Source organism: Lineus longissimus, chromosome 7, assembly GCF_910592395.1.
Source record: "Lineus longissimus chromosome 7, tnLinLong1.2, whole genome shotgun sequence".
Classification (NCBI taxonomy): domain Eukaryota; kingdom Metazoa; phylum Nemertea; class Pilidiophora; order Heteronemertea; family Lineidae; genus Lineus; species Lineus longissimus.
Window position 1 is genome coordinate 337,123 of NC_088314.1, and position 25,453 is coordinate 362,575.

Sequence of the window (25,453 nt, forward strand, 5' to 3'; positions counted from 1 at the left end):
GATTATTTTTGGCCCAATTTATTGCCGAATACTCTTGCCAAGTACATGCAAAGTTTAGTTAACTCGTCTCTGCCAGGCTTGGGGTGATTTTAGTGACAGGACGAGTTTGAATTGCCCGCTTATGAGTCGTAAAAGCCGGGGCGACCTTTTGTCATTCGTGTCAAAGTGGAATGTGTGACGTCACGAGTCCTATCCAATGCATGCTGGCTGTGTACAGTAGTGTGTAAATGTTTGTGACAAACACCAAGTGTGCTGTGCTGTCAGCCCCTCTACCCCAGAAGTCAGGCTCATGTGCCTGTATCTCGTTTAATGAATGGAGCGGAATGGTGTGGATCCTATCAACAAAAAGAACAGTAAACTCGAAACATTCTTGAAAAGGAACTTGGATTCTGATGCTTACCCTCACCGAAAAGCAGTGTGATATCAGTCAGGATTCAGTCAGGTTGCAGTGTTACCTCACATTTTTATGGCAGTGTTGAAATCAGTGGAAAGCAGTCATAGGGAGTGTTTTTCAGTCACGCAATATCAAAGCATACAGTATACAGCAATCAAAAATAGAGGTTAGGGAGTCATAAGCAGTGGTAAGACAGTCAAAATCAGTGGTAAGGCAGTCAAAAGCAGTGCTCATTTAAATATTTAGGCTGACTGATTTCCACTGCTTTTGACACTGAAAATGACTCCCCACTATGCATCATGCACAGGGCTGGCAGTGGGGTTCAGTGTTAATTTAAATATTTCGCAGCACACTGAATCCACACTGAAACACCACTGATTTTGACTGCCATTTCCAAAACCTCTTGGAGGGAGCAGTCATTTTCAGTGTTAATATGAATAATTTATTTAATGGCATGCAGGCACGGATGCCGAGAAAGGTTTGGGGGACGTGACCCCCCTGTGCTGATGACAACCAAAGAAATTGTTCGAAAAAGCAAAAACTTCTAGCGAACTGTTACTTTTGCTGTCCTATTTTAGACGGTGTGTTTGCGTCCAATATGGCAGTGATGACGTCATCTGCACAAATAGAGGACATCGCCATTGTTTGATGACGTGACACAGTAAAAAGATGACAAATTCACGTCCTTGACCTACGTCATTGCAAACTTTGTCATAATGACAGTCAGGTCAGATGGGGTTACTAGACAATTGAAACGACACATGGCACATAGCTACTGTCAGTGATGTCAGGGATTGAAGCTGGATCAAATTGACGTCCAAATAAAGTAACTGCACGTGGCCTGTAGAATAATGATCTACTGATTGATGTGTATTGAGCTCCCATGCAGATAATTTGCAGTGTATGCATACATTACAATTAACACCTATAGGGCCTACAGTAGATGCATGAAGATACATGCAGATATCTTGCAGTGTATGCATGCATTACAACACATAGGGCCTATACAGCCTTCTTGATTTGCTGAAAATACAACTTCAGTGTCTGTCGAGATTACCCTTTTTGCATTCATTTGGCTCCTTATGTGTTCCAATTCAAACTGACTAATACTCCCCTCTTCTCATATTGAAATTCGGGTAAATATCGAGAAATATGAAGAGGTACCATGATTTCTTGAATGTTTGACTATCAAATTCAAACTCACAGCTTCCTGTCTCAGGTTGCATTATGGGTGATATTTAACACTGAATTTGACTGCAATTACCACTGCTTTACACTGCCATCAAGTCTTAATCTCACCAGTCATAAAGCAGTGGTTTTCAGTCATGTTGAAAATGCCACGGGTTTCGATCAGAGTTGGAGAAGTGGAAATCAGTGGTCTTTCAGTCATAGGCAGTGTTTTTGAAATACCTCGTTCATAATGATATGCAAGTGGCAGTGCTTTGCAGTGGTCTTTCAGTCAAAATCAGTGGTATTAAAACATTAAGAAAAATGATATGCCTAAGACAGTCATATGCAGTGGGGGTTTCAGTCAAAAGCAGTGTGATGCAGTCATTTTCAGTGCACTGCCTTTCGGTGAGGGTATGACAGGATTCGTTATCATGAGTCATGTATTGTGCTATCGGACAAACAGCCCAAACTTGACAAGGCCTTGTGCTACGTCGTGGTGGGCCATGACTTCATATTCCTGACTGAGAACCCGCCAAAGACCATACGAGCAGAGGCGCCCTACAGAAATGTCTTGAACATTGAATTGGTAAGGCTTGTTTCATTCTTCAACTTTGAGGTTGTCAGACCTCAACTATTTACTTACTGGCCAAGATTTGTCTAACATTAAGCGGCCACTGCATCTTCTTGTCTGCTGGTAGAAACAGTGGAATCTAGCTCTACCTCATTCAGTTGACAAGACAGTACTGTGACTCTGGGCCTTGTAAGTGAAGACATGGGATTATTGAGGACAGGGTTAATGACCATTAAATATGCATAGATGTGAAGTACAGTCTTTGATTAGGCCAGAAGAGTCTGCTGATCTTGCCAAGTATTATAACAGCTGTTGGAAGATCAGTTGGCATTGTTGCAAAAGGATTGGTCAGTTGGTTACGTTTTGTTGCCGAGTATCGTCCCAGCAAGAAATGGTACTCCTGTAGTAGTCGGGCCTGTGCAGCTAATGCTTATATAGAGGCCACTATTGACTGTACATAGGCCACGGCTCGTTAGCTAAGGCTAGGACTAGGTACACGGCTTTATGGGATTAATGGACTGTGACATGGTTTTTGTACATTTGTGCAAAATGTTGAGAGGTCTGTTTGAAATAGTGTTTCTGCCATTGCAAATGGGTAAAACTCTGAAGTATTGTGGATAGTGGATGTAAGCAATTATCCTCTACTGTTTTGTTTTCAGCTTGGATCATTGTCAGTTTTACCAGGGTCTTTTCAGGTTTCTAAAGGATTGTCGCTAGGCCTCAGATATACATAGTCTTTATCCGTAGGTTGTGGAGTCCAATAGCTTGGCTTTCATTATAAATGATACTCAATAGAACTTTGAAATAAAGCCTGGCAGAGCCTAGATCAGCGCATTCAATGTTTTATCAAAGAGTGTATACACGACATGCGCTAAAAGTATTTTGTTATGAAAGAGGCTTGTTAACCCGATGGGTAACATGACATTCACCCGGTGGCTACATTACAAACAACACAGTGTTCAGTCTAATTGAACTCGATACATAGCTTTCAGGGTAGTCAGGAATGTTGGGTCTGTTTTGCTATTCTGAAAAAGGCTTCAGTTTTTAGGAGTTGAAGCCTGTTTTCAATCAAAATGTACTCAGTTTGCCTGCAATGTAGCTAATGTACTTTACCAATGGTTCTAGTGCCCATGTTTCAGAATCAAACCACATCACAACCAATCTGCACCAGGCTTATTATTTTTTAATCAAATCATTGAAAATTCCCCTCCAGTTCTATTCTGCTTCTTCTACCATTGCTCATGGGACTGGTAACTGGTCTGACGGGCTCGCTTGCACTGTCAACAACATGGTTGGCAGGAAACGCATAAACATCGCCTTGGTGATAATGAATGTCAGTTGATGAAGGATACCCCACACATGCCATGTATTTACAGTACTGGAGTAATCAATGTCCACTCCTAACCCTTTGGCGTCGCGTGCCTTTCTTTGCCAAGTTTCAAAAACTGTTTGGTCCAGTCTCTTCACACGATCCGATCCAAAGGAGTGGATCCAAGGGTGTGTCAAGTGGGTCTTCCATTGTCTTCTTTCCATCTGTCTCAGGGGGGTTTGGTTTGACCTATTTGCGGAAAGGAACATTCATGGCCTGATTTCAATTCTTTATTTTTTCTGATTGAGACTGTGAGAGGGAGCATTGATTTGGCATGTTTAGTGACAACACTCATGGTCAGTATGCCTGCCGTGGGAAGAAAACACCATGCTCATAATATTGTGAGCTTGCATTGGTTTCCTTCTTGACATCAGCAAAATATTATTGTCTGAATAGTGGCATGATCTTGTTCATTGTATGATTGTTACTGCCAGCCTAGGAATGGTATGGCCTATACCCATTGAATCTTACCTTATCGATTTGGTATATTTAGCACAGGGCACTATGCTAGTGCTGTGGTCCTAATCTAATACTCTGTTGTGTCTCATTGAAGTCGCCATTCAGTTATATCTTGATAGAGCTGTTCCCTCAATTCATCGTTTCAGAAAAATGACTTTCCTAATTTCCTTGGTGGGGAAGAAAGAGAGAACACTTTACATATTGCAATCACCCATCTCGTGGAAGATGCACCCAAAAGTAGAAAGGCAAAGAAAAGTGACTCAGATGATTTAGAACGCTCTTCTTTTTTACCGACTCAACTTGACTCGTATGGGAAGTCGGACAGTGCAATATCCTCCTCTAATCTCGTGACCCCTCGTGCCGGAGGCTCGTCACCAAACTTACCTCGGAAATCGAGTAGGACCTCACCTCGCTTGCCACGACGATGTAGTAGTAGTACTCAACAAAGTGCAACTGACGCGCAGAAACTAAAACGCAGTGGTAGTTGGGATGAAGACCAGTTCTTGCGGTCTTTTGATGATGATTTGAATCTTGAGAGTATTCAGTCTCCTCGATTAGCAAACTCTGCTCCGCATCATGCCTTACGCCCGCCTGATCGACTTGTTGTGCGGAGCAATGGAATGCTTTGTACTCCGCCGTCCCGTACCCATAAACGGACCGGCTCTGAAATCTCAGATACAAGCTCCTCCGGGGGTTCAAGTGAACTCAAAGGTCTGAATCTACGCAAGTCCAGCTCAGTCTCAGAGGATGGCGCGGGCACCCCACGTCCTCTGCCGAGTCCGTCTTTTCAGCGGAAAATGCCACTCCCCACTGCTGCTAGTGTACCGAATGATTTAGTGCTGTTGGGTGAAAAAAAGGGGAAACAGAAAAAAGGAAAAGACAAATCCAAGACAAAGAGAGAAGATGAATTTATTGCTGAAGTCAGGTGCGTATATTGTGACAACTATGGCAGAAAGAAGGTGTTTACTGTTACAAATATCACTGAGTCAGCACAGGCTTGAAGGATTATTATATGATTGTCTAATATGCTTCCTAAGGCAGTGGGTTCACTTGCACCTGTTGGATCTGGCTATTCAAACCGTTGTGTGACGGGAGAAGCATTTATCTTCTTTTCTGTATGATTCTCTCTTTTTTCAGTGAGGAAACAAAACATGATATAGACATAGTCGTGACGTCGATGGAGCCCGAATATCCTGGAATGAGGAAATGTACCTCTGACATCTATATGATGGCTTATAACTCACCCATCTTGACTTTCATGAAAAATGCCTGGGATAATTATAAAATAGTGAGTTAAAAGTTCACATCTTATTTCAGAACCTTTTTAAAAGAATAGTACAGTAGTCAGTTGTGTGGAACATGGTGGGGTACTGGGGTGGGGTTAGCAGAAAAAAAGGGCAAAATTCTGAACAATTTTCAAAGTCAAAATTCTCTTTGCAGCGTGGCACTTTGTTAGAAGATCCAGTTTTTGAGGCAAATCATAACTCAAAGAAGACTCCAGGGTAAGTTAGGGTTTCCAGTGAAGGGGAAGGAGCTGAGCACACATGGGCCTTGAAATCAAAGATCAGGCCATAAGACACCTTTCTGTTATTGCCCATTTAACCAGCTAATCTAACTGACCCATTCCCTTACCCTGTCAAGGCTAATTGAGGCCCTGTCATAAATGCCTTAAGACCATTATCCTTGTTGTCAAGTTCTGGTCTGGTTGTGCAGTTGCTCTGTATTTCTAATCCACTTCTTTGTGATTGAATAAACCTACGTCACACAGTTATTAATCTTATTTTGTTTACAGCATTGTCAGTTCATGGCTGAACGTTAATCGAAAAGCAAAATGCTGGTGTTAGTGTGTCATTGTGTAGGTGATGTTGTACCCGTTATGAATGAAAGGTTTGGCAGGCACGTCACTGCATGTTTTTCAAGATCATAATTGAAAGGAGTTTTTCTTCCTTTCTGTATCAACACTTGTTCGCCTCAAGCTTTAAAAACAATTATTCATGTTCATATTGTGTTCACCTTCAGCATCAAAAGACGCTCAATGTCCGGGTGAGTCTATAGGTGGCAGCACAGGTGTCATCAGTACCTTTAGTTATTGTAGCTATCTATCGTCCACCTCCGCATAGTCGGCTGTTATATCAGGACAAGGGCTAGCAAGTTCATTTATCATGCTAACATACATCCCTATGCCGATGTAACATTGATCATATCCTCAGTTTTCCTGGAGGCAGTGATCTGGGAAGAGCTATCCAGTTGTCCATCGTATGTGATTACGCCTTATGCCATCTCTGCTGGAGATATTACCTGACCATATCCTAGCTGAGATAAGTCTGTTCAGATGGTACATGGTTGCCCACCCTTCCATGCCATTGTCCCCCCCCCCCCCCACCCCTGTTGTCCTCACCCTCACTGACTACTGTTACTCTGTCCCCTTCCCGAGATGAGACCATCCTTACTAATCACTGTAGAGAAGATAACACATTAAACATGACTCACTCAGTTCTTAACAGTAGACAGAGTCTCATTCATAGACTCTAAAAGCTTAACTTCACTTAAACTGGTACTGCTCTTGGCTTAGTTTTCATATCGCTTTTGCTTCGATATCTTGTTGTGTGAAAATTTATCAGTTTACCGTGTGTCTATCAAAGCTCTCAGCGAATTTTGGGACTTTGTTGAGTTTCCTAAAGTATTTGCTTCAGACCAGAAAGGTTGTTATGCGCTTGGATGCACGCTCTAAATGTCCGCTTCTTTCATTTCAGTTTTTGGAATTTGCTTTGTTTTCAGCATCTTTTTCAGTTTTGCTGATTTGTTCTTTTTAATGTTTTCATTTGCAGAAAGTTCTTGTATTGTTAAACAAGACACAGAAGGATATTTTCCTATTTAAACTATAGAATTGAGAAAGATTTGAGTTTTCTTGAAAAGGAACAAAAGTCAGGTTTTGGAATGACACTCAGTCACTGGTCCTTGGAAGAAATAGCATTTTTCTGTTTGATTTCAGTTTCTGTTAACTTTAGTACCGAGAGTGACCTGGACACCAGCTGCTAGCTTCTTCCTTTGGATGACAGACTAGTGGACTGGACGAGCCTGCTAGGAAGAGGCCAGTGCTCACGCTCTCTTTTCTATTTGCAGTGAGAAACTTGATGCGCTGTACGGGCAGCTAAAGCAGGAGATCCTCAGCTTGGGCAACAACATGGAAGAGGTGTTCAGTCTCATCCATGAACTCAAGGTCGCATCAGAGAGAAACTTTGCCATCAAGAAACTTTTCTGGAAGGTGTGTTGATGTTCTGCATTCTTCAGTTCCATTTGTGAGTGTGTGAGTTCAGATCACAGTGGCAGCCGGTGTCACTATTGCTCTGCTTCAGAAGGTGAAAGTCAAATCATTCAGCAATGCTTTGCTAACTATCACCTTACTTCTCAAGTCCTGCTGAAATGGTTCTAATCCTCTGGAATAAACAGCCAGTGTTACTTTGCTAACTATCACCTTACTTCTCAAGTCCTGCTGAAATGGTTCTAATCCTCGGGAATAAACAGCCAGTGTTACTTTGCTAACTATCACCTTACTTCTCAAGTCCTGCTGAAATGGTTCTAATCCTATGGAATAAACAGCCAGTGTTACTTTGCAGAGTCCGGATTTGTTCCATTTCATGGTGCGGCAGCTTCAGCTCTACCTCCCGAGCTCTCCGACAAATATGAGCACAGACGACGGCAAGAACCAACGCGCTGATGAATTGGAGTAAGTAGTCTTTATAATCAAAAGGTTCAGCCATAAAATGATATGATAGAAAGATTTCTCTCCCAAGTTTCTTTCATCTGATAAACCAAAGGCCTGATATCTCTCTGCCGGCTTTATTTCGACTTGTACCCATTCTTTTCATACACCTGTTGTTCAGTTTACAGCTAACATGGCAGTATCACAAACATGTCAGTACATAAACTTGAAAATGTGTTGAATCAATTTTCATGCTTCTAATGTACATGTTTGATACTCAATTCTTTGATCTTTTTTTCAGATTGGTCAACTTAATCCTCGAGGCCTTGGGGTTCATGTTCCGTGAGACTGAAAACCTGACCACTCGCTCTGCCGCCCTCAAGCAACAGAAGGGGAAAGTGGTCAATGAACTTCTCCTCTTGCTGACGTCTACTCCAGAGACGCCCCAACGGCACAAACCAAAGATGTCTCGTGCAGCAGCACTTCTACTGATGACGCCCAACGACCAGCGAAATGCCATCACTGATTCTGAAGTAAGTTCTCTTTGGTTTTACCGTCAAGGTCGATTCAGTAAGCCAAGTCTTTCCAGATATCTGTAAACATTCAAGATGCCCGGCATTTCCTTCCGATTGACTTGAACCAAAACTTTCATCTTGTTCCTTGAAACTCTTGTGAGATGAAATCAATCATCAGTTCTCTTGACCATTGATTCAATGTTGTTGCTTCTCATTCAATGGAGCATTGATTTCAAGTCATGTCATCATTGCTTTCAGTCACAATCCCATGGCTCTTGTTGTGTTTTCCAGCTCAATAAACTAGTTGCTGAGTTTACGAACCAGACGACCACCGTCCTCTTTGAACTGATGTTGGTAGCTCAGCAGAACCGTGAGAAGGATGGTATCAACCTTAACCTGGTAATGAAAACTCTTGAGGAATCACAGTCTACTGTAAGTTGATAAGCAAGCTCAATTGGTTAACCATTCAGCCGGAATTTTATCAATCCAGGTGAATTCTGAATCAGTCCTGGCATTGCCACAGTCAAGCATTGGCTTTGGGGATTCACCATTTCTTCTCGGCAGCTGTGTTTTGAATGAGATGTGTCACATTGATCATAACAATAGCGCTCTCTTTCATTCTAGGAGACGTTTGTCAAGCGCCTCATTGCCATAGCGATGCATTTGTTGTCTCCGTCCACCAAGGTGGAACTTCTGCCAAAAGAAGCCGTCCTGTTATACCAGCAATTCTCCGTCCTGGCAACACTCACAATGTACAGCGTAACTCTTTGTAAATCAATCAGGGACAACTATTTTGAAGAATTTAAGTAAGTTCATGTGCAGATGGGCCGGATGTAGTCCGTTAAACTTGGGTACAGTTTTGCTGATTGGGGAAGTAACGCGATTCCTTTAGCCTGTACACTGTAAACATTGGTGAATCGGGATTTCACAATTTGATATCCAAAAGTCTGTATCCCCCTCCTATGACAGGGCAGATCAACTTCCCGATAGTTAGGCTTATCCTCTCGATACAAAGCGAGGCATTGTAACTGAAACGACAACAGCAATCACTCATGATGAGGCAACCCATCTGTCGACTTGTCCTTTCTGGGGATATCGTCTTTTGAGGCGGAAATATCTTCTGTCAAAGAGTGAGTAAATAACTCCACGAGTTTCTCTCCTGGTTCCAGATACTACATCCAGGCACCAGTCATCATGAACAAACTGCCCACCCACTTCCCGATCACGAAGCCAACTCTTGCCGTCATGGAAAAAGTCATCTCGAAAGTTCTACAGAAGGACTTCAAGTTTACTATGGTGCAGAGAAAGATGTCGTCACAATCTTTGAAATCTGTCAAATAAATTAGGAAAACAAAACAACAAGTGAACTGTTGGATAAGAATAGTCTTTCGATGTGAAATTCATGATTGTTGTAATCTGCATCATATTAGATTTTATTCATTATTTTTGAGATTATGCTACTTTATTTGTGATTCTCATCTGTGATATGTTCAGTAGTATTTTGCAGTTTGTGATCCTTATTTCACATGGCCGGGAAGAGCTAGAGGTATTTTGACCGTTTGTTGTATACACAAGACAGTTAAAAACCTTGTCATGATCTTGTTCTAAGATGAAGCTGATGTTTGATGTTCGATGTCTTGTATTCTCATCAAAGACAAATTATCTTCAATTGCTGATGTTTCCAATGAATACCGGTAAAGAGTTGTCCAGGTTGACCACTAAAATAAATCACCTCAAAATGATATTTTTTCAATCTCTGAGAGAGATATGTTAGATTTATTCAATGTTCTAAGAACATCGAGATGTTATGTTTGTTGGTAGTATGTCTGTACTTTCCTGTGGTATTTCACTGACATGTTGCATACATAACCAAACGTTTGCAATGCTAAGCTATGGCTTTGACGTTAGGTATTAGAAGTTATACCTACAAATTGGTATTGTTTATTTCTGTGTTTGATACTCTAAATGTTCTCTTGTAAATAGATAAAATTCAGATCATTCCATTGTTGTGGAAGTCAAGGAGTAGAGTGTTGGTTAAGTATGACATTGCTTATCCTGGTAGTGGAAGGCCTTCATAAGCTAAGAGAATGCACATTAATTAAACGCTGGCAGCTTGTGACATTTCTCTGAAGATTTCTCCATCCAAATCCCATACTCCCTGACTGATCTCAACTCCGTCAAACTCCACCAGATTCTTCTCATGTTTTGTAATGCACTTTTTGCCAGCTTTTCTACGAACACTTCATGTCTCGATGAATCTATTTTTTTTCTTTTGTGATAGCTCTGATGAATGTGTAGATATTTTGCTAGATGACTATGAGACATGATATGAGCATTACTCTGAGGACTACAGGTACATGTTCCTGTGGATTCTTTTAAGATGAGCGACTCTCATGGTGAATGACAAGGCTGATTGTCAGCTGTGATTGGGAAGTCAACAGAGGCGGACTCCATAACTCCATGAAGTTCTACTGTTTCACCGCAAGAGGTGTTTGTCTTGTTAGAGGCTAATTGGTCAGTTTAATCAGAAGCCTAGTTTTCTGACCATATTGATCATACTTTAGATGCACCTATTCTTGTCTGCATTGTCTGTGATATTTGGTCAGTCTTTCTGCCATAAGATCATGCAATAAAGTTCTTAGCTCTAGACCTTGCCTTCTTGTACTTTTCTCTAATATCTTTCTGGTATCTCAAAAAACGGAGATTTCACATCCATGCTACACTTTTGAACATCCAAGCCCAGACAGTTCTCACCGAGGACAGTTGTTTGCCTGGCTGTCTCACATAACAGAAGTAAACCTCCAGACTGTTGTCCCATTCAGACAAGACTCGTCTCAATTACTGCGAGGACAGAGGATGTATCTCCTCCAAAGTAACTTCTGAGAGAAGACAACTCTCTAAGGCACTGCCAATTCTATCACGAGGAGAGTATACGCCTTGCCCTTAAGCCAACAGCTTGTGTCGGAGAGAATGGCACTAGCCTGAGATAGTTATCATTGATTGGAGATCAGATACAATTGATTGGAAGTTTCTGTGTGCACAACGGCCCAGGACAACACGTCCTGCAATACAACCAAATAGACCTCTGTGAGGCTTACTTGGAAGTCGTGTGCGAGTGTGGTTCTGCCGTTGCAGATCTGGCTCGGTACAGTTACAATCCACATCATAATATATGAGACCTCCAATACTGTTGTATATCCAGCTATCATGAAGGGATTGAACTGAAGGAATGCAATCGTCTTGAGGTGAGATTCAGTGATTCAATCTTCCCATGGGTGATAAGGAACTTGAGCAAGAGACAATGTTCACATCAAAGCTATATATTTCACCAACAAAAGGTTACAAAGTCAAATGTTTACATGCTAGCTTCATGGTCAGTGTCCCCTCTTGTCCCAAACTGTTAATCTATTCCCCTTTGTATAGTATCTAAACCACATGTCTCTTTACATGCTTTGCGATACTATCAATCCAAGGACAGCCTTGATAGCAATTCCATAGAATCCAGTCTTATCCAACATATGATAGTGATGGGAGTTCACCGATGCCCAGAACGTCGTCAGAATCAATGACATCTTGCTTCAAGTTGGTGACAGTGGCACCAGATGTTGATGGAGTCACCGAAGCATGATGCTTGCCCGTGGTGAGTTGTTGCAAGCTTTCAAGGACAGGACGGCCTTGCCCTAGCCATGGATTGGCACACAAAACATCTCTTTCAGCCCTGAAGAAAAGATGGTATCTACATCATTCATTATGTGCGAATTGAACAGATTTTGCAAACAAAAGTAGCTAACATTTGGCTTCGTCCAGAATTTGTCATTTATGTATTTCACCTCGGCAATCGCCGCATCTCTTTACCAAAGACAGCATTTCTAAGTCTTTCTCCGACAGTTGCAACAGATAACCCACTACATGGCTATACCATGTACACATCGGAAGCAAGAGCACTTACGATGAAGCAGACGTTTCCTGATGAGCATCGGTAGCATTCCCCAACACCAACTTCTCACTTGTCAGACTGGCGTACCTGAAACAGAGGAAGAACCGAGCATCAACAAACTGGATTACAACATGTCACATATTTCCCTCCTGAAACACAGATGCTCATACACCAAGAAGTGCCCTCTTCTCTTTCTCGTCATAATCATCTTGCCCTCTGGCCTTTTAAACTGCAAACCCTGACCAGTCAAATAAATTATCAACATTATATTTTATCTCCGAGTGTGTAGGTTGACTAAGAACATGCACCTCGTCAATAAAAAGCTGTTTTAAAACACGATAATAAAGGTCAACAGTGTTTACCTTTGTTCTGTGAGCGTGAGTAAACCTCTCTGCTCATCTGTAAGACTGTCAGATGCTCGCTCTGCCGTCACAACGTATTCAGGGTTTTTCCGTTTTCTTGACTTCTTCGTTGTTTCGATCTCTCGATGCGAAGGTAAATTGTTTTTACACTTTTCCTTTAAATCTCCAATTGCCAAGTTGCATGCCAACACCCGTGCTTCACAACCGTAGCAAATACAATTGGCTCCATCTTCCAGAAGATAAATACCACAATACTTCAACAGGAAGCGGCTGATCTTGGTATCCTGGCTATGAACAGATCGATACCTTTGTCCCTTTACTGGCTTCAAACCACAAACTGTGCACTGTCCCTGATTCAAACGTCGAACCTCATTTCCCCCTTCTTCACCAGTCCCACGCTCCACTGTAACAGCACAAAGATTGCCCTTCTGCAGACCATCACTCGCAGGAATACTTTTTGTCTGGTACGTCTGTACGCCGACACTTGACACAGGCCCGCGTGGAACTTGAACCAACACAACTTCTCTGCTTGGCCTTTTCTCGGTTGGCATTCCTGAATCATCCGCTTGGATATGTGGGTTCAGCGTATCTGAATCAGAATCTGTCACCGACATTGAATACCCACGCTCTCTTGAACGATCAATGTGACACTCTTGCGAGGATAACTTAATGGTCTTTTCTAATGCATTAGTAGCGACCATAGCACTCATCAAGATGGACTCTGGAACGTCATGATCAATCTCACACATGGTCAATCTGGTCTGTGAACTTCTTCCCAAAGGTACAACTGACGTCTGCACACTTTTATTTCGCATCATTTTGGAATCAGGTGGAGGAGGTTTTGTAGTAGCTGTATCGGGGTATAAGGGATCAAGCTTTGTGGGATCAGGCAGAAGTGGATCCTGAGCAGCTGCTTGAGATATCAGGTTGCGTTTGGTGAACAAACTATTATCGCGAGCAGGGAAAGCAGTCACCATCTTCTTCACCAGGAGGTTTTTAATCGTCTGAGCACTGCGAAGGTTCTTAAAGAGATACCCTACATCATAACTACAGCGGTCACAAATCACACCCAGAGCATTAATATTGGCTTTCTCTTCCTCTTTCACAAGACCAGGGAACAACAACAACAACAATTCAGCATTTGTCTCTTTAACCTCTGGCACAGGATTTGTTGATGTCAAGGGCTTTACTGGTATTGTTGGGTTAGTCCCCTTCTTCTGGAATCCACAAACAAGACACTGCATATTCTTATAAACAGGTGGTACTACTTTTAGTTGTCCTTTAGCTTTCAGGGGTATTGGTGCGAGGGGTTTTCCTGGTGGAGCATTCTGTTTGACAGCAGGGGCAGCCGTTATCTGTAGCATTCCTGTGGTGGGGTTGGCAGCAATACAGACTGGGACCTTGAGCCCAGACGGTAGCGTTATATGAGGACCATCAGCTACAGCTTGCTGGGAAAGTGTCTCTTCACTTTTCCGATCAACTGACTTAGCAGTTTGCACAGCTTTTGCTGAAGGCGCACTTGGCCTATATCCAGCAGGCTTTGGTTTTATTGGAACAAGTTTTGAGCCAGACATCTGGCCTGGAGGATCCTCAGCCTTTGCAAGACTTCGAACAGCTGTTATCTTCAACCTCTCACTTTTTCTATGAGAAGCTTCATTGTTGCCATCAGCTTTAAGGGGATGCGGGGGAACCGTCTGCTTCTTTGACTCTTCTCCACCGATAGCCTTTGCTGAATCAGCTTCTGTCTCAGGAACTGATGGCTTGACATCTGTTTCAGGGACTGAAGTGTTTACGTCAATCTCAGGAACTGATAACCCAGACTCATCCTTTTCATTCCTGGAATGAAACAACAGATTAACACAGTTAGAACTCACAACAAACAATACCAATACTGTCTACCCTTCACCTCAGTACAACTGCCCATTCCAAACCATATTGCCGAAAGCAAGAAGATATCACCACCAGTTTGGTACATGCCAATCGTACACTGTTAAGTCATAATATTTCGTTTCAGCTTACTGTGCTGTACAGGAATTGACAGACAATAGTTACCTTAAGAAGTTACTTAATATACCAAGTGGCAGTGATTTCTGGCAGGCATCTGCATTCAAAAGAGACAGTTCAGCATCACCACCTTCATCTAATGGCTCCTCCTTATCACCGACACACACTTCAGCAACATCTCCTTCAGGAGAGGATCTGCCACTCCCTCTCAAGTTAATAGAAGGGAAGGGGTTTTGTTCTGTGGGCACACCATCAACCAAGTGCTTTGAACACACACATGATGTGTCACCTGGGTGCCATGTTTTATCACTTTTAAGTTCAGATACTTTGTTTATCCATCTAATCCTAGCCAATGGTTCGGCTGGGAACGGGTAGAGGACAAAAGGAGGATCACAGTCACAAGCGTTCGTTCCTTGGTTTACTTGATGCTTCACACAAACAACAGACTGCCAGATTTTCAATGCCTTTTCATCATTGGGGCAGCCTTCTACCTCACAGATTGCAGACATGGCGTTTCTTTAATCAGTAGAACTTGAGCACGTAGAGACGTACCTGAAAGAGAGGAAGGATACAACATCATTATATCCCAATGAGGTCCAACAGTACAACTATTCTCAGCGGTCATCCTAAACAGCATCCACCAGGCTTTAGTTTAAGTCGGGTATTATTGAAATGAAGTCATCAAATCAAGTCCATAACAACTATAGCATTAGCAACCAGTGGCATTGCATTGGTTTGTTGCTTCTCATCTGTTCTGCTGGTGGTTGGTTGTATCAAAGAAGATGCTTGAGAATAAGTCACTTCTGGCACTGCTCAAATATGCACTGACCAGTAATGTGGTAGCATGACCACATGTCAAAATTCACTGCAAGCCAAAAACTACCACTACCATACCAGGTTCGGGTAAGGTACCAAACCTGCATCCGACAATCGTGCTCATATTGTAAGTATAGTAAAGTTGCACACGAATCTACAACAAAAGAATTTATATTTCGGACACCCCGTCGCACCGTTATTTTTCTCTCAATACTCAGATGGAATGCCACGAAATTAAGGATCTATTGCTATCATATCGTCTATTTATTCTGTGTACAAACTCTCAGCAGATAGAATCGTTAATAAGATTGTAAAATTTCCAATATCATGATATAAACAACCGCGAATCTGCAATGGACGCCAAAACTCGGGATTCCCAAATCTAAAAATAGCAGCCAATTAAAAACTTCCCAGTTGTCTTCCGGGTGTTTCCAAACATACAGTGATTCGTGGCAGTTTTGTTTCGTTATTTTCGGAGTGTTCTGAGTTATTAAGCTTGTTGAAACTTGCTACGAACGATGTATCGACAAAATGTAAGCAATGAAACCCTTTTGAATGAGAGGTGAAGAGAAACACGATACTTTTTAGTTGTCCGAAATTAGAAATTATTTCACAGTTCATAGGGTGGATTTGGGCTGTGTATTTTAGATGACTTCGATTATCGGATGCTATTTTGGTCCCCAGCTAATGCTGCTGTAGCTTGCTAAACTCAAGTACTGGGGGAAGGAACGTTATTTTGTCCATTGTTGTGGCATTCCCAGACCCTCGACTTGGAAATAATGTGGCCAAGCGCTGTCGTTGCGTTGTGATGTCAACCGATGAAGATTACAAGAGAAGATGAGATGACACACATTACGATTACGAGTTTCATTTTCACTGCGTTCACTGTTACACTATACTTACATACACGTAGCATTTAACTTATCACCCTTGTATCCTAGCCTCGAACCCGTATCAGCCCTCGGGCTACGCACTCCGGCTGATACGGGTTCTATGCCTTCGTTGTCCCAGGCCAAATATGACAGGTGTCATTTTGATATTTTATCAGGTGCAGAATTTGAATATTGCAATTAATTTGTCTGAATCACATTTATTTGCACAGGTGCATGGAAACTGATGAGATAGTGATAAGTTTTAATAGCCAGATAAACTCTGTTCTGGTTGTTAAGACTCATCAGAAACCAGATATTGAAAGTTGTGATATTGAAGTTTTGATTTGTGTTTCAGTATCCAGGGGACCCGGGTATGCACAACATGAACATGGGAGATGCAGACTCGACCACCCGAGTGTCGTATCGGAATAATCCCGGATTCCTGCAACGCATCAGTGACAGTCTGATGGGCATTGGGGTTGGGTTGGTTCTTATTGTGGTGGCATGTGGACTTCTCTATTGGAATGAGGTAAGGAAGGCTTTGTGCTTTGGTTGGCCTACCTGACCCTGTGTTTGGTTTGCTGTAGATTGTTTGTCTGTGAGTACTGGTTGTTCTGTCTTAAAAAGAACACCACATAAATATTTGTTGATCACGATCATGAATACTCCTTTGACAAGTTTGAGGAATTTGAAACGGCAGAATTTGCAAAAGCTGGAACAAAATCTCCAGATTTTGGATCCTGTTGTGCATGCACATGAATGATTACCTCAGCAAAATCTGGTGTGCCTATCTGTATCAAACCACAATCATGGGATTGATTCAAAGTCCTCAAAGGAGTACTAACTATGCTCTTGGCTAAATGAATCTGAGAGATGAAACTGTACTTGTGATTGTTCAAGACTACTGCCTCTGAATCCTGTTTGTTAAACAAGGACACTGTATTGCTTGAGTGAACCAAAGAGACATAGGATCATTGCAGGCTATTCCTTGCAGGGGCGGGCCGTGTACACTGCACATTCCCTTGATGAGGGACTGAAGGTGGTCCTCCCTCTGAAGAACACTGACACACCTTTCAAAGAAAATGATGGGAAATTGGTTCACCTGAATGCTCAGCTTAAAACCAAAGAGGTAAGAACCGGGTCTTTCTTAGTTTCAATTGAATGCTCACTTTCGTAAATTTGAACCCTTTTGAATTATGATGCGAGAAATCTCAAAATTTTATGTCCGACTATTTTATGCTGAAAAATGGCTAAGCCATCGCTGGGATAACACTCTCACTTGATTTCCACCTAGGATAGGATGGGTTGCCGTTTTAAAATCCAGGATGTTGAGATAATAAGTCGGGCACCTAACCCAGTCCCCTGTTTAATGAGACATTCAGACACAGCTCCTCAGTATTGTCTTCTTACTTTCAGCATCTGACAGATAACATGTACAATGTGGCGATTTTGGCCGTCAAGCTTAAGAGAGAAGTGCAGTTGTACCAATGGGTTGAGCATGAGAAAAGAACGTAAGATTTCAACTTTGATAATGGATAAAGATATCTCCAAATACAAACTCTTGGTTGAATCTTTTATTGTAATCTATCATGGGAAACCTTAGAATTGAAAAGTGTTGTCCTTCATTCAGAGTTGTCCTGACTTCTGATGACAGATTGAACAAAATTGCTCCATTTTACAAATGTGTTGTGTGAAGACATGTTGAACAAAATGTGTTGTGTTTTTATGAGAGATAAAGACATCCCTGAGGTGTCTGTTAGGGAGATTCTAATATTTCCTAATTTGATTTTGATCTGCTGTTTTCTTCCAGGGAAATTAATGAAGGTGACAAAACAAGAATTGAGACAACATACTCTTACTGTAAGTTGGACATCTCTGCTGTATTTCACAACATCTGGTCACAGGAAGTCGACCCAAGGCTGCTCGATTCATGTTTCCTGATCATGAAAATGTCCTTTTCCCACACAAACAGACAAAAGCAAAGTTGGCTTTGTCATGAGCATAGCTTGGGCTTCTAGAATTGGTGCTATTGTTTCAGCTTGACAGTGCGTCAAGAAGAAGGCTCTGTCAGTTCAATACAAGTGTCACCCTTTGTCCTGTTCAATCCAATATCAATCCAATAGTTAATGACTTTACTATAGTGTTTTGCTCTTTAACCTTAGGTCCCATTTTCATATTGCAGCAATGGAGTGGAAGTCCGAGGTTGTTAAAAGTTCATCCTTCGCTAAACCGGGAGGTCATCACAATCCTAAGTAAGGACGCTTTACATTCGCATGTTATAGCAACCTCAGTATTACTACTTGGGCCCCCATGATAATGTTGGTGATGCCATCAGGAACTGTGCATCGAGAGTTCTTTAGACACTCCATCTTTAGACTTGGGACAACAGCTTGCTGCAAAGCACTTATGGGTGGCGAGTAATGTTATGGAGAGAATACCTCTCCAAGTTCAGAATGTTTCAGGTGTTTTTAAGATACGTAGTTAAGTTTTGGTGGTATTTTTGTTAGCCAGACTTGACAACAAACTGATCTCACCTTCAGCCTCAGAGAGATAATGTTATGTGATGACTGTTTTCAGTTCGTTTGCTGTTGAGTCTGTGGAGAGAGTAGCACCAGGTGTAAGGGCTGGAGCATTCGTTCTTTCCAAAAGTGAGTCACATTACCTCGTTCCTAGTATACAGTGATCCCCACCAACAAGGCCATTGCATATGGTGTTAACTTTCTAGATGCAAGGTTGAATAGAATGTGACAGTCGAAAGCAGGTGGAATTCTCTAATTTGAATCGATCATTTGCATCTTGATATTCAAAACATATGGAGTAACTTATTCCATCAACACATAAACTTCATTTGATTATGCAGTGTGATATAAACTGAAGAATAATTGATTTCATGGTGGACTAATTGACATCTGTTTGAGCACCATGTGTGGACAAATGCACTGTGTGTAGAGTGTGCCTTAAAGGGGCTATAAAGGCACCAAAGTTGATCTTTATTTTCAGTGGTGGACACTCTGCTGCTCATCACTTCTATTGAAAGGGCATCAGCTCTCCTTTTGTTAGGGGAACATGATCATTGCAACATGCTGCAGCAGTCTAACTGTTATTCTAATTCTAAGAAGTAGGACCTTTCAGGGCCATGATGCCAACCTGATCATGACTATTCCTCCTTGCAGACTTGATTGACAAGATCTCTGTATTCCATGATGTACGACCGGGCAAAACTCCTGAACATCCTGGAGTGAAGGTCATTGACGGAGGGTTCTTCCATGGTGAGAATCCGCTTCAACCCAAGGTCGGGGATCTGAAGGTCAGGCTACTGTATGCTGGATTGACGGAGGAAAACTCTGAGTATGGGCCACCGGATAGGGTAAGTTGAAATGAAGTAAACTTTGTGCAGTGTGAGTGTGTTACCTCCCCAAACTTGTATTGGAAACCCAGAGAAAGGATGGAACCCCGAAGAAAGGATGGAACCCCAGAGAAAGGATGGAACCCCAAAGAAAGGATGGAACCCCGGAGAAAGGATGATCTACAGACTGTTGAGAGTAACAGTAGTGAATGCGATATCGTCTCTTTCTTATCCTGTGTTTCTCCCTTTCAGGTGAGCATCATCGCCAAACAAGATGGTGCCTATCTGAAGGAATACAACACTCATGCTGGTAACGACCTGGAGATCCTCTACATGGGAGACCTATCAACGAAGGAGATCTTTGACCGCGAACATGCATCTAATAACATGATGACGTGGGGAATCCGATTCGGAGGCTGGGTGCTCATGTTCATCGCGTTCCAGTGTCTGACAAGTCTTCTTACAACACTTGGTAAGTTGCCTAATTTGAGTCGTAAACTACTTCCGTGCAGATCCTGCAGTTATCAGCACAAGCTTAGTATTGGCTTATTCTTGATCTGTATGATCATATCTGTTGCAGATTTCAGTAGCACTTACTTACCCCTCTCAAACTAATAACTCTCCATGTCCCTGGCTTTAGGGAAAAGACAAGAGCTGTTGTTTCCGCTCAATGGTTGGAGTTCCTTGATTCCCCTCCTTGCCTCTCTTTGGTGGATAACATTCCAAGCAGACTGCATTCATATAAAGTTAAATGAACTTGACCATTTTATCACCTGCCTTGAATACTAATGCGCCATTCTTCTCCCTTCCAGTTGACTGGGTGCCCCTCCTCCGAGATCTGGTGGCCATGAGTGTGTTGATGATGAATGTCTGCCTGGCCATCAGCTTGTCGCTGACGGTCATCGCGATTGGTTGGATACGATACCGACCTTTGTTGGCACTTGCTCTATTGCTCGCGGCGGCGACCCCTCTCATCATATCGAAGAAACGTGCTTCTGATCGGCGGAGCAGAATGGACTAATTATGTTGCTGAGCTATGGTTGTTTATTTCTCAAGAGTGACGACAAGATATTACAAGAGTCCCTTTGACTTGTAGTGGTAGTTTATTTGGTGATGGGTAATACCAGGAGTGAAACGTGTGCTGCATGACTTGCCCAATAACAGAGGAACACAATAAGATAGTGTTGTGCTGCAAGTAACTGTTTAACACTTTTATGTGTTATTTGCTCAAGATGGTTGACTGTTAGTAATGAGTATGTAGAATTTCAGTGCCAGAAGTAACAGAATAACAATGAACTAGTTTTGAAAATTACTTTTAGCAGTGGATAGATGGTTGTGTTAGGTATTTGTAAATGAAGTGCATAGGAAAGGGATGTCCAGTCAATTGTTATTCCACCAAATGGCCAGGAACAATGAATTGATGAATACTCTTGATCTTATTTTGGAGTTTTTGATCAGATTTTGAGACTTTGTGTTGTGCTTTTGAAACCTTAGGAAATCCTTTCATGTCTCAAAGTCATGATTAATAACTGTATGCTTATCATTGGTTGGGTTAGTGATTTCCTCCTAGAGCTAATGGTTTTGCTGTTACAATGGTGACAAAAACTGTATTATTCCCAGTGCTAATGCATTTTCTAGTCGTATCAGAATGAAAGATACAGCTTGTTTGATCTCTTCATGTAACTAGAGTAGAATCTTCCCATTAATGCCGTCCCTCAGTTGGCAGGGTCTGTCCCCAATCATATGCAGGTCACATCGAATGGAAATGATACCACTTTAGACTTGTATTGGTGTCATTACTAGATAGAGTGTCCTCTATGAGAGGTTCCAATAGTATGTATTATAGCCCATCGACAACTACATTCCATGACATGTCAGTGATTAGACAGCCTTCTCGGCCATTATTGGGACTGACATACTTTCAGCCGTGTCGTAGTGTCATACTGTCGGTGACGGAAGAGTCTAATGAAATTATAAGTTGTGTGACGTTTCCATCACCCAATAGCTGAAAAAGGAACTGGTAAATACTGGTAAAAAATAATACATGTGTATGTGTTTGCATGTTAATGCTTCTAACAATTTCAAATATCCAAGGTGCAGAACAGTGTCGAGCTGTGACACTGTTGTCTTCATTGTGTACTTTTCAGAAAGTACTACATTAACTCAGCACTGATGGGTGGGTGCACTTGAACAGGACTCTTTTGCCTGGAAAGATGTGCCACAGGAATGCCAATGGATTGATTGATTGATGGTTGTGACGGGACACAAACGTAAAGACAACGAAATGTCGCCAATTTGTAAATATTTCCTCAAGCTGTGAAAGTGGTTAAATAATATATTACTCTGTAATAAAGATATGTTTTCTAAATATTTTGTTTCTGTATTCATTTTGGTTGACACCTGCTGCAGCAGTGGGCTTTCTCTTTAGAGATGGCACAAAAGTACCGACAACCTCATCTTTTAGTAGTCCGAGGTGCCAGTCGCTAATGAATACAATAGTCATGATTACACTTCCCAGTATGGGTACTGTCTCTATTGATTATGTCCTTACTTATCCTTAAAGACCTGGTTTATTATCAATGACACTACCGCAGCTTATACCATAGCTGGCACAAAATGTCATACAGATTTATATTTACAACCAAATCAGTTGTCTTGTATCACCCATGTATAACGCAAGTGTTGGCTGCTCTGCCAAGTTGTCAACATGGTGAGAGAGATGAGGAAGTCACAGCCAGGCCAAATCAGAGAGATGAGGAAGTCACAGCCAGGTCGAATCAGTCCTGGCTGCTCCACCGTGTTGACAACATGATGAGAGAGATGAGATAGTCACAGCCACAGTACTTCGATCGTTTCTCCTCCGCACGTGCTAGGACGTGTCTGTCGGAGCTGACAGCTATCTCGATGATTAGGACCTCCTTTTCCTTCTCATAGAAGACGAGCATGTCGGGGTGCCGGTGTTTTATAGCCGGGCCCGTGGGGACTAGCGAGTCCCAGAGCAATCTCAGCTTCTTTCCAGAGTACGAGTGGTCATTGGAACCGGCTTCTCAAGACCACATACCAATGGTATCCATCAATATGTGTCTCCTTGACTGATGTAAACAGTACCGGTACCATTATATAGAGGATGTGGGGGCATGCAATGGGAGGATAGGTCATGCCCCAGACATCAACAATCGGTGATCCTCAATATTGGTCACCATGGCATGCATGCATGCATATCTTAGAATAAATTAACTATGTTGCATATACATGGCTGTTTAGCAAAATAGTCAAAATTAGCAAAGATATGCACATGTCACTGTGCTACGAGTATTTGGTCAGCAGGCGTTCGTCTATTACGCGATCACGACCACTTCAAAACGTTGAGCAGAAAAACGAAAGTTTGATACCTAACTAATTTCTGAAAGATCAATATTTTGGTTTTGCTAATGTGCCTTCACTAATATGTTCTTTCGTTTTCATCTCAAGAAATATCAACCTGAAAGTGATCTTGATTTTATCGATAGATACCTATTACACCAATTAATATTCTTATGTAAGAGTTTTTTAATATATTTGTCATAACAATTTTACAATACCCAAAATATGGGTCATACCAGCAGACCACAGGCCTAGTCTACATATAGGCCCCTACTATAAATCAGATACTTGGTCGTGGTCAATTGGACAGATTACCACTCGGAAGAGATTGTCCCCATGTTTATTAGAAATGTCTTTAGGACCGACTGACTGATGAGACTGCCCATATGATTATTGGAGATGTCTCTTGGATAAATTTCTCTTCGAGTAATTTCTAATTGAGGAGCCAGCACAATTAAATACTCCATTGGCATGTGTGATGTTATCATCAGTATCTTTGTCACAATTCTGTATCCACTTTCATCTCGGTTGTGTTGGCATTTGTTTCAGGTATCGCACATTCCCAGAAACCCAATGTTCTGTTGATTGTTGTGGATGATTTGAGACCAGCTATTGGCTGCTAGTGCTACGGCTAAAAATCAAACGAGGACTGGCATCATTCATTGAAATCGCTGTTGATCGAGGAGCGACACGTGGCCATCGGAGTGACTAGGGAGATGAGAGCTGGCGATTCAATCCATGCCTGTTCGAACAGGCCACCATTCCTCTCCTACACTGCTTTGGAGTCTTTGGTAAACTTGGATGAGATCATCAGTGGGTGGCGACTTCTTCCTAGATTTTCTGAAGACAGAAAATAGAATTCAATTCAATACAGTACATGATTGTGGCAGAGCAAGGGACAAGGATGTGACGTGACAAGATCGAAGAGCAAGACCAGCGTGAATCTACACGACACACTATGGACTAGTGGCTCAGATTCTCAACTAGAGGTCAAGAGGTCCCTGGTTCGAATCCTACAGTCGGTGAGAGACTCAGGCAGGTCTCTTAGACACTTGCCTCACTACCCAGATGTACAAATGGGTTCTGGCGCTGGGCATATGGACAAATGGGACAGCATTTTTTCTTTCTTTTTTGTTACTAACAGGATTGTGTGCAGCCCAGGCTTCAATCTCTTCATCTATCTGGGCCCTCGACGATGGCACCTTTGGTCCTTCCTTTTCCAACAAGTGTCTGAAACAGTGAAAACAAAAACACAGTGGAAATCATTGACGGCGTTGTAGGTTAGACACTGCTGCTCAAATGATTTGAAATATTCTCCTCACAACCCAAAGAAGAAAACCTAGGTGGCTTTTTCGTTATGCATTTCTTTGCAGTGAATTAACGAGTAAACATCGTCTCTCAGACACTTGGGAAACGCATCTGAGAGCATCTCAGTTTCAAATTTTCCTGCTGGAGACCCCCAGACCTCCCTTCGTGGGTGAGCGCCTACTGCGCTTTCATGTGATTGTGAGGGCGAGCCCTCACCATATTCAGGCTTCGCCCTCAACGGGGCCCCCTCTATCCAGCTGTGCTGGATCCACTCCCTTATTTGATGGTGACCTACCATTGTGGTCCAGCCACCAGTCAGACAAGGATCCCCTTTTGCGATTTGTTGCTACTTCTGGCTGTACCGAGGCTACTTGCTGGGTCACTGGATGTACCAAGTCATGCCCGCTGAAACGACGAGTGATCATATCAACATTGTTGTGGCGATACTCTACACCATCCCTTCGCAATTCCCACAGCCCGTGATCACTGTTCACTAAAAGATTTGAGAAACAAGTCGTCACAATTCCGTTGGCGTCATATGCAATTTGAATTGCAGCAGACGTCGCGGTTTAACATAAGTTGTGTACCGGTGCTACCGAATACGCTGCATGACACAAGGGCCTTAACATCACAGTAGAAAAGAATCATATTGAATTTGGCTAAATCACAGGGCTCAGCCAGGCCTCTGAATCTGATATGATGGGGGGCGGGCGAGGGGGTTGGTCCAGCAGCGGCTGGCAGCGGACATTTGTCTTGACTCGACTTGCTTAGCGCTGCTACAGCTTAAAGTGCTGTGGTACAGTCTAGAAGCAGTGTCATCATTGGCGAAATGGACCAAAGTTTGTGAGGGGCTGAGTTTCGTCCAAAAATAGATCTGTTTACACACTACAGCAATGGCGTATTGCAGGTACACGTCAACGGGTCATTGATTGTCGGACGTCAGTTCGCCAAGAAAACCAAAGGAATCGAAGGATTCATTGAACTCATCAACACATCATTAGTTTTCAGTGAAGTGCAACTGTATTCCTAGGTAAATCACTTTGGTATATAGAGAGTAAGATTACAATTAACTCACGTTAAAGTTTGAGTTCCGGGGAGGTAGCGTTGTCAGTACGTTGGTTTAGGGGCGCAATAACCTAGCTTATAGCGAGCAATTAGTACACTAATATTTCAGTGATTAACATAATAGTTGCAAGTATTTGGCATTTTAGACTCATAAGTCATGCTATAATAACTACGTTGTAAACATAATGCTCAATATTGA

The 25,453-nt window shown here is 42.3% G+C and overlaps 3 protein-coding genes and 1 long non-coding RNA gene across 9 annotated transcripts; 2 read left to right on the plus strand and 2 right to left on the minus strand.

Annotated features, from left to right (window-relative positions):
* Nucleotides 1-10,828, plus strand: LOC135491042 (uncharacterized protein C12orf56-like). The gene is made up of 12 exons (XM_064776680.1): nucleotides 1-396; nucleotides 1,976-2,150; nucleotides 4,110-4,888; nucleotides 5,101-5,251; nucleotides 5,404-5,465; nucleotides 5,983-6,006; nucleotides 7,087-7,228; nucleotides 7,581-7,690; nucleotides 7,968-8,199; nucleotides 8,473-8,613; nucleotides 8,806-8,987; nucleotides 9,351-10,828. The coding sequence occupies exons 1-12, from the start codon at nucleotides 314-316 to the stop codon at nucleotides 9,520-9,522; spliced, it is 2,253 nt and encodes a 750-aa protein (XP_064632750.1). The 5' UTR covers nucleotides 1-313; the 3' UTR covers nucleotides 9,523-10,828.
* A 663-nt stretch (nucleotides 10,829-11,491) lies between these two features.
* Nucleotides 11,492-16,309, minus strand: LOC135490780 (uncharacterized). Of its 5 annotated transcripts, none has more exons than XM_064776268.1 (5): nucleotides 16,204-16,309; nucleotides 14,533-15,036; nucleotides 12,481-14,316; nucleotides 12,131-12,205; nucleotides 11,492-11,899 (listed from the first exon to the last, which is right to left on the minus strand). In XM_064776268.1, exons 2-5 carry the CDS (start codon nucleotides 14,991-14,993, stop codon nucleotides 11,689-11,691), a joined length of 2,583 nt encoding a protein of 860 aa, XP_064632338.1. In that variant the 5' UTR covers nucleotides 14,994-15,036; nucleotides 16,204-16,309; the 3' UTR covers nucleotides 11,492-11,688. The 5 variants fall into 5 exon arrangements, with proteins under 5 accessions (XP_064632338.1, XP_064632341.1, XP_064632336.1 ...); XM_064776271.1 differs by having other exon boundaries at nucleotides 16,208-16,270; XM_064776266.1 differs by lacking the exon at nucleotides 16,204-16,309 and adding an exon at nucleotides 15,495-15,665.
* Nucleotides 15,714-21,876, plus strand: LOC135490781 (transmembrane protein 43-like). The gene is made up of 10 exons (XM_064776272.1): nucleotides 15,714-15,833; nucleotides 16,528-16,701; nucleotides 17,167-17,301; nucleotides 17,589-17,683; nucleotides 17,983-18,032; nucleotides 18,355-18,424; nucleotides 18,750-18,820; nucleotides 19,346-19,539; nucleotides 19,771-19,990; nucleotides 20,331-21,876. Exons 1-10 carry the CDS (start codon nucleotides 15,819-15,821, stop codon nucleotides 20,537-20,539), a joined length of 1,233 nt encoding a protein of 410 aa, XP_064632342.1. The 5' UTR covers nucleotides 15,714-15,818; the 3' UTR covers nucleotides 20,540-21,876.
* Nucleotides 21,877-23,043: 1,167 nt separating this feature from the next.
* On the minus strand, nucleotides 23,044-25,347 carry LOC135491257 (uncharacterized). Of its 2 annotated transcripts, none has more exons than XR_010447793.1 (4): nucleotides 25,265-25,347; nucleotides 24,485-24,594; nucleotides 24,024-24,111; nucleotides 23,044-23,721 (listed from the first exon to the last, which is right to left on the minus strand). It is a non-coding gene; the product is annotated as an uncharacterized LOC135491257 (long non-coding RNA). The 2 variants fall into 2 exon arrangements; XR_010447792.1 differs by having other exon boundaries at nucleotides 24,485-24,682; nucleotides 25,265-25,330.
* Between the last annotated feature and the right edge of the window lie 106 nt (nucleotides 25,348-25,453).